The sequence below is a fragment of the Passer domesticus genome, chromosome 21 (genome assembly GCF_036417665.1).
Source record: "Passer domesticus isolate bPasDom1 chromosome 21, bPasDom1.hap1, whole genome shotgun sequence".
Lineage (NCBI taxonomy): Eukaryota > Metazoa > Chordata > Aves > Passeriformes > Passeridae > Passer > Passer domesticus.
This window is the reverse complement of record NC_087494.1, coordinates 2873667-2881905: the sequence shown is the minus strand read 5'-3', so window position 1 is coordinate 2881905 and position 8239 is coordinate 2873667. Positions and strand designations below refer to the sequence as shown.

General features: G+C 62.6%; 1 protein-coding gene across 3 annotated transcripts; it reads left to right on the top strand.

Moving 5' to 3' along the window:
- Positions 1 to 101: 101 nt before the first annotated feature.
- MISP (mitotic spindle positioning) lies at positions 102 to 7801 on the top strand. Of its 3 annotated transcripts, none has more exons than XM_064396118.1 (5): positions 102 to 456; positions 3330 to 5431; positions 5842 to 6053; positions 6467 to 6505; positions 7161 to 7801. In XM_064396118.1, exons 2-5 carry the CDS (start codon positions 3448 to 3450, stop codon positions 7245 to 7247), a joined length of 2322 nt encoding a protein of 773 aa, XP_064252188.1. In that variant the 5' UTR covers positions 102 to 456; positions 3330 to 3447; the 3' UTR covers positions 7248 to 7801. The 3 variants fall into 3 exon arrangements, with proteins under 3 accessions (XP_064252188.1, XP_064252190.1, XP_064252187.1); XM_064396120.1 differs by lacking the exon at positions 102 to 456 and adding an exon at positions 523 to 1356; XM_064396117.1 differs by lacking the exon at positions 102 to 456 and adding an exon at positions 1565 to 1942.
- Positions 7802 to 8239: the final 438 nt, after the last annotated feature.

Here is an 8239-nt window from a genome sequence, read left to right as displayed (position 1 = left end):
CAGCGAGGGATGGGAGGAGGGGGGCTGGGAGGATGGGGGTGGAAGGTTTGGGGTGGGCTCTGTTGCCTCCTCACTGTGTGGGCAGGGGAGGAAGGGGATGAGGGGTGATGTCGCCCAGGTAAAGAGGGTGTCCTGCCCCCAGGTGCCATCACCACGTGCCCGTGGGTCTCTGTCCATCCCCAGGTCCTGTTTCTGCCCAGGGTTGGGATTCCAGAGCTCCCCTGGGGCAGTGGGGCCTCAACCCTTGCCGGTGCCAGCCCAGGTGCCAGCACACGCCCTGCGGCGGGCGTGGAGCGCTGCTGGCTCCTTGGCATCACCTGTGGACTTTGGCTCAGCCCCAGGGTAAAACAGGCTCTGCTCACCTGCCCGGAAACGCAGAGCAGCCTGGCAGCCACAGCCACCAGCGTCTCCAGGCCAGCCAGTGCCAGCCCCAGCGGGAACGGGGGCACCAGGGGGGTAAGTGGGACCCCAGAACCGCAGCTGGGGTCTGACTGGCACCAGTGCCACGCTGGGGCAGCGGGAGGGGCTCCTGGCAGGAGTGGGGGCAGAGAGGACGAGGACAGGGATGTGCCACAAGGACAGGGCTGAGCATCCTGGCACGGCTGTGACGCCCGGTGCCAGGAGGGAGGGCAGCTCTGGGCACTGGCAACGTCGCCCACTCCGCTGGGATCCAGCCAGCTCCAGGCACCAAGGGCACCAAGGACACTGTGCCCCACCTCTGGCAGGTGCCAGAGCTGTCCCCAGGGAAGGAGGGAGCTGCAAGGAGCTGGGACTGGCAGTGCCAGGGCTGCTGTGGCAGCGAGGGCACCTGTGCCAACACCAGGTTATGGACAGGGAGGCCCCTGCTGTGACAGGAGAGCCTGGGCTGCTCCTGGCTCTGCTGCTGTCCCCTCCCTGCCATGTCCCCACCTTGGGGGACAGCAGGACAGGCAGGCTCTGGCTGAGGCTTCAGGGCTCCTCAGTGCCGTTCATGGAGGGGCAGGAAGAGCTGGAGCAGGGTTGTGGCTGCATGGCCACACCGTGCCCGTGCATTGGCACGTGGGTGTGCTGGCACCTTGGTGCACGGGGCACCAGCGAGTCCCAGGGCTCAGAGCCAAGGGCAGCCCCCCGGGCACGGGACCAGCTGCAGCAAGGTGACAGCAGCACAGGAATTTGGGGACAGGACGTGCTTCTTGGAACTGCCCACAGCTCCCCGGTGCTGGGCTTATCAGGGCCCTGCAGGCGCCCTCCTGCCCCCCACACCCCAGCGCTGCCCCCCCACACCCCAGCGCTGCCCCCCCGGCCACGCCCGGCACACAGGGCTCAGCTGGGCGCCCCGGGGGCATGGGGACCCCTGCCCTGCCAGCTCCATGGACAGTAAGTGCAGCGTGCTCGGGGGCCAGGGCAGCGCCAGGCGCTGGGGGGACGCCGTGCCCCCCTGGCCTCGGTGCCCAGGGTGGGATGGTGGCAGTGAGGGTGTGCAGGGAGGGCTGGGGTGGGCAGCAGAGGGGCATGGACACGTGCTGGGATGTCTGTGTGCATCAATACATTTGGGGGCAGCCCGTGGCTCAGGGTGGGCACGGGGTGGGCGCACTGCAGCTCTGCAGCCCTGTGCAGAGCCCCCAAGCTGGGGGGACCCTGGAAGGCACCCAGGTGTCTCCTTATGGGGGTGGGGGGTCTCAGGCCAGACCGGTGGCAGTGTCATCAACCCTCCCCCGGTGCTTGGCTGGGCTGGGGGCAGCCCAGGACCCCCAAGCAGGACCCCCTGCAGCCCCACAGCAGCAGGCAGGGCTGAGGAGGTGGAATGTTTTGGCTGCAGCTCTGGGAGGGGCCGTTCCGCTTGCAGGGAGCCCTGATAAGAGCCCAGCTGGTTTCTGTGTCCCTGCTCCCCTCCTGTGCCAGCTGCCGGCGCTCCCCGCTGAGGGGGTCCCCTTCCAGCCGGGATTTCATCCCCCCAAACATGGTAAGAGGCGTGGGGCAGATGGTTTTTATTATCCTCGTCACTGGGGGCAATAAAAGAGCAAGAGTGAATCACAGCAGGGGAATTAAAAGGTAAATTCAGCCGGGCACAGCTTCAGGAAGAGAGGCTGAGGCACCAGGGCTGGGCACAGGGCTGGGCAGCAGTTCCAGCGCTGAGGCATCGCCTGGGGCTGGCCAGGGTGTCCCAGCTAACGAGACCCACGTGCTCCTGCCCCAGGAAAGGCTTAAAAAGCTCCTGGCTGGGGCCCAGCCCCGCTTGCTTTGCGGGAGGGAGGATGGTGCATCCCGGGAGGGCTGGGGGGCACCAGAATTGCTGCAGGAAGGAGGCAGGCACGGAGTGCTCTCCTCCTGGGGATGAGCCGGGATGCTCTGGATGCAGGGAGCACCGGGCACCTGCCTCCAGCCTCATCCCGAGCTGTGCTTGCCAGGAGCGTGGCCCCCAGGCTCTGGGCTGCCCCTGCTGTCACCGTGGCCTTGCTCCAGTTTTGCTGTAAACTCCCAGGAGGCCGTGAGTGCCCGGGAACGGTGCCCAGCAGTGACACGCCCTGGCCTGCCAGGGCTCACAGGTGACGGCAAAGCTGCGGCTGAACCTCGGCAAACTGGCACAGGACGTGCTGCTGGCTCCAGGCGCGTCCAGCTTGTCTGCAGGTGACATGTGTGTCACCACTCTGGAGCCAGGGGTGGCATCTGCGATGAGGTGGCAGCTGCTGTCTCATGGGGGACCCACCTGTGCTGCCCCTCCCTGTCTGGCATCCGCTGCTCCAGCTGGCTCTGCAGGACTGACCCCGAGGCTGGGGCTGCTCCCTCCTGCCCTGTGTGCCAGGGGGGTTAAAGTCCCCTCGCTTTATGAGCCATGAAGCTGTTTTTATGACCCCAGTGTTTCTAGAGCTGGGCTATTTGGAGGCTCCTTTCTGTAAATGGCACAGGAAGAGATTCCATGCGGGAGTGGATTCCATGCGGGAGTGGCCCTGGCACCGCCTCTCCCTGCCCAGGACTGGAGCTCCCTCCCTGCCCTGTGCCCGTGGAGAGGCCCGAGGCTGTCCGTGCCCAGAGCAGTGCCCAGCTGGATGTGGTGCCACCAGGAGCCTGTGGCTGGGGTCTCGCTGCCTCTGCAGCCTGGGCAGGTTTGGCTGTGCTCCCCCAGAGCCCGGCCAGGCTGGGGGCAGAGCTGGGGTGGGCTTCTGGGCTCTGTGGCAGCTCCTGTTGGGAACGGTGCTGTGTGCTCTGGCTGCTCCTGCCCACACGGGGCAGGCTGGTGTGGCAGTTTCTGTCCCATGCCAAGGACAGTGGTGCCAGGCTGGGAGAGGGGCTGCCTCTCACCCTCTGCTCCTTCTGCTGTTCTTAATCCTGCTCTCCCCTCCTGCTTGCAGGGCCAGCCAGGTCGAGACCCTCGGCCTCTGCTGAACTGGGACTCTGAGGGTGACCTCAAAACTGAGCAGTGGGCCCTGTCTGGGACAAGGTTGGCACAGGAGTGACCCTTCCCAGGAGATGGACAGAGTCACCAGGCACCTTGTGTTCCAGCTGCCACAGGCCGCGCACAGGCACGACTCGCTGGCAGACCTGAGGGCCAGCAGCGATGACGACGTGTTCAGCTCTGCTCAGCACAGCACCCAGAGGGTGGAAAATGGCTACAGCTGGAAGAGGAGGTCCCAGTCACCCTCGTATTTCCTGGAGGGTGGAAGAGATGTCTGGACCCCGTCCCCGGACAGGGAGTCCAAGCTAGAGGTGGTGAGATCGGGAAGCCTGTACGACCTCCGGGCTTACAAGGGTGAGAGGAAACCCTCGAAGCTCTATGATGATGAGGAGCAAGACCTCTACAGGGTCCCTCCACCCAACATCTCACCTGAGAAAGCCAGGGAGCTGGAAGATGAGAGGCAGGAGGTCATCCGGAGCCAGGTGATGAGGAAAAGCTCCACCATTGCGGAGAGGTGGAGCTCCATGGATGAGCTGGGCTCCATCAACACGGGCGTGGGCAGCCAAGGTGAAGGCAGGCACACAGGCAGTGTCCCCACCAGCTTTGCCATCTGGTTTGACAAACCTTCCCCAGGCAGGGCTGCAACGCCCGTTGACCCTGAGAATATTGACACGGAGCAGATCAACTTCTCTGCGGCTCGGCAGCAGTTCCTGATGCTGGAGAAGACCAACCCCGGCTCATTTTTCAGCCCAGGGCAGCAGGCCATGTCCCCAAGGCCAGAGTCAGTGACAAAAGTCTCCAGAGAAGAGTGGTACAGCCCTGAGATGGCCACGAAGGGTACGAGAGGCTACAGCAGTGCGTCAAGCCAGAGCGGGACAGACAAGAGCGTTTACCAGGTTTATGGTGTGTCCTCCTACAAGACACCCGAGAAAGAGGAGGTTCATGCTCCCAGAAAAGCTCACACAGAAAGGTCATATCCCATCGGGAAGACGTCCATCCTGACCAAAGCAGGGTCCAGAGAAGACCTGGACTCTGGCTTGGGTGAGATGTATAACGAAGCCACTGCGGGCTATGCCAGCGATGGAAGCACCTCCAACGAGACCTCCCATGTGGATCTGCGGGCCAGCAGCGATGGGCTGGGCAAGGAGACGAGGGTCAGCAACGAGACGCCCATCGAGCGGGAGATCCGCATGGCCATGGAAAGGGAGGAGAACCTCTGGAAGGAAAGGGGGATCCAGCGGCTGACCTCCAGCAGCGAGCTGGTGGAGATCCAGACCAGGCCTGTCCTCAACATTCACGCGTCTCCCGGCCCAGGCAGGAAAGGGAAAGACAGAGGCCGCGCTTCCCTTTACGTCCAGAGGGAAATTGAGCAGGAAACGAAGCGTGAGGAAGATCTGAAGAGGCAGGGGAGGCTGCTGGGGGCGTATGACAGGGGGACGCAGCAGGAGCTGGAGGAGCGCAGGAGGGTGTTCGAGCAGGAGGAAGCCCCCCCAGAGAAGCCCACTCCCCTGAAGCGGGCAGAGGAGAGGAGGAGCTGGGTTAAAGAGTTTGTGGTGGAGCAGCCCTCGAGCCCCAGCCCCGCAGAAGACACCGGGGCTGGGAGAAGCTACACAGCGAGCATCGCCCACTTCCAGCTGTCCCAGCCGCGCTTCGCCGCCAGCGAGAGGAGCCGGGAGCAGCCCTTGGTGTCCCAGCACGCTTCCGCCAGCGCCAGCAAATGGGGGAGCGAGGATTCCTGGGGAGGAAAGCTTCCCGACTCCACCCCGAGCCCCGCCAGCACTGCTGTCCTGCCCAGAGAGTACTTGAACCTCTCCTTCTGGAAGCCCAAGGTGTCCTTCGTGGAGGACATGGGGACGCAGAGCCCGCTGCGGAGGGAGGACGGCCGGGAGGAGCAGTACCGCCTGCGCACATGGAAGCCGCAGACGTCGGCGCTGATCGAGGAGGAGATCCGGAGCGACCTGCAGAGGGAAGAGGAGCTCCAGGAGCAGCGGCGGCGGCTGATGGACACCTACAGCAGTGCTGCTCCCCAGGAGGGCTCCCGCTCCAGGCACAGCTCTGGTAAGGGAGCAGAGGGGCACGGTGGCAGGGAAATGGTTTGGTGGGATGTCTGTAAGAATTCCTGGGTGCTGGTAGCAGGTTTGTCCTGGGAGAATTTGATACCAGCGCACTGGAGTCAGCAGAGCTGCTGCTGAGGAGGGATGGGCTCTGCAGGATTCCAGAGCTGCTCAGGTCTCGATGAGTTTGTGTCATGTTACAGCAGCAAACAGGGCTGGAAGGGCCCAGCTAATGCATTTTGCCCCTTGTTCCTGCAGTCCCTGGCTGGCCCCCAGGCATGGGGTCCAGGCTATGACCAAACCTGCTGGACCTGCTGTGGAGGGAGGTTTGGGGCAGGGGACTGACACTCCTGTGGGTCTCCACCCCCTGGAAGTGGATCTGAGGTCACCTCCCCAATGCTCTTTCTCTCCAAGCTGCCTCAGGTGCCAGTGGCAACTACTCAGTGTCCGAGTCTCCTGCCTCCTCTCCTGCCTCACACCAGACGGGGATCCTGGGGCTGATCTCATCCTTCACCCCACTAAGAGTGACCAGTTCCTCCCAGGGCAGTGCAGAGACCCTCACCCCTGACTCGTCGCGTTCCAGCCCCTTCGAGGAGCGGAGGAGGAGGGTGAAGGAGGATGGAAAGGTGAACATGCCCACCGTGCTTGTGCCAAGTGGTTGGGGGGCTTGAGCCTGGGGGAGACTGGTGCTTCTGGGGCTGGAGGTGGCTGTTCCTGACTCCCACCTGGAGCTGGAGATCCAGCTGCTCAGCCTGGTGGGAGACCTGGTGCTGGTGGCACCACCAAGGGGCCACGTGAGCCCCCCAGGCAGCGCCCGCTGTTCAGAGCTGCCAGCCCTGGGTGGGACTGGAGAGGAGCAGCAGCTTCCTCCTGTGGGGGATGCTGGCCTGGGCTCTTTCCCCAACCCCAGGGAGGGCTTGGCTGCCTGTGCTGCCTTCCCTTGCCTCCCCTGTGCCCCTGCTGGGAGCCAGATCTGGCAGCCTCTGGATATTCCCCTGCCAGGCTGCCATTATCTAATCGTGTTTTCCTCTTTCCACAGTATGCAGGCATTGAACCCGTTGACAAGGTCAACACAGAGGTAAAATCCCTTCCTGAACGTGGGGGCTGCCCTGACACCTCCCACCTTCCCCAGCTCCCCTCACTCCTGGAGGCTTGTGGGATGGACGGGGGGGACAGGATGGTCCTGGCTCCCACGGGGCCATGGCACCACTTGGGTGGAGAAAAGGTGGAGAAAAGGAGACTCAGAGGTGACCTTATCACTCTCTACAACTTCCTGAAGGGTGGTTGTAGTCAGGTGGGGTTGGTCTCCTTCTCCAGGCAGCAACTGGCAGAACCAAAGGACACAATCTCAGGCTGTGTCAAGGGAAATGTAGGTTGGATATTAGGAAAAAGTTTTTCATGGAAAGAGTGATAAAGTTCTGGAATGGCTGCCCGGGGAGGTGGTGGAGTCACCATCCCTGGATGCGTGTAAAAAAAGATTGGATGTAGCACTGGGTGCCATGGTTTAGTTGAGGTATCAGGGAACAGGTTGGACTTGAGCTTGGAGGTCTCTTCCAACCTTGTGATTCTGTGATTCTGTGATTCTGTGATTCTCTGATTTTGTGATTCTGTGGCACTGGGTCAGGCAGAGCGGGTTGGGGAGCTGGCAGGGGGAGGGGGGACAGCTCTGCAAACCAGACCGTTGTGAAAGTCTCTTCTTTATAAAAAGATCCTGCACGCTCTGGTCTCTGCAGGTGGTGGAGAGCACCCGAGTGTTTCGCCACAAGAGCGCCATGGCGCAGCGCTGGGAGGCCGGGCAGTACGTCCGGGATGAGGACTGAGGGACCCCCGGGCTGGGGGCTGGCCCTGCTCACAACCGGCTGAGGCATGACCTAAATACTCCATCAGCTCCACCCCTGGCCATCGCAACAATCAGAGGCGTGAACCCTGCAAATCAATCTGGTTTATTGTTAAACTGATAATCCTTCCATGCAATAGATCAGCTCCTTCCTCCTCCTCCTCGTCCCTGTGGGGTGGAGGAACACTTTTTTTTTTTTCTTAAGAGGGAAAAAATTGGATCAGTATCTTTTTAATCACTTCTGCCTGGAGCCAGCCAGGTGAAATCACCCGATAATTCACTTTGCCCCTCGGGAGCTGTGTCTCAGGCTTATGAAAAAGCTGTTTTATTTCTCAGTGGTTTTAGGTTTTTAAGTACCACGAGGCTGAGCATTGCCTTGGGGCTACCTGAACTGAGGCCTCTGGATCAGTGTGGCCGTGGGACTTGGGAATCAACATTGGTTTAACTCCTGTGATCCATGGAGATGCAGCAATGGAATATAAAAATATACATAAATGCTGTTTATTTTGCTAATTTATTAAAGAGTTGTTATACTCCCTCGGTCTCCCAGGCCTGTTCTGTCCGCCTGCTCCACTGGTTTTGCTCCGGATTTTCAGAGGAGCCCCCGCGGTTGGGCTGCGGGGCTGGGGGAGCACCGGGGTCCCACCGGGCGGGCCTCGGAGCACCGGGGCCGGTGGGAGGGGTCCCTGCGCGGGGCGGGGGCGGCACGGCAGGGTGGCACCGGGGGATGGCACCGGGTGGGCTCGAAAGTCCCGTTCGACCCCAGCCGCGCAGCGCCCGTGCCCGTCCGCCCGCCCCCGCTAGGGGGCTCCCGGGCAGCGCCCGCGGTCCGGTACGGACCGGCCGGGACCCGGTACCGACCCCTCTGCAAGCCCTGACCCGGGTCCGGTACGGACCGGCCGGGACCCGGTACCGACCCCTCTGCAAGGCTGACCGGGTCCGGTACGGACCGGCCGGGACCCGGTACCGACCCCT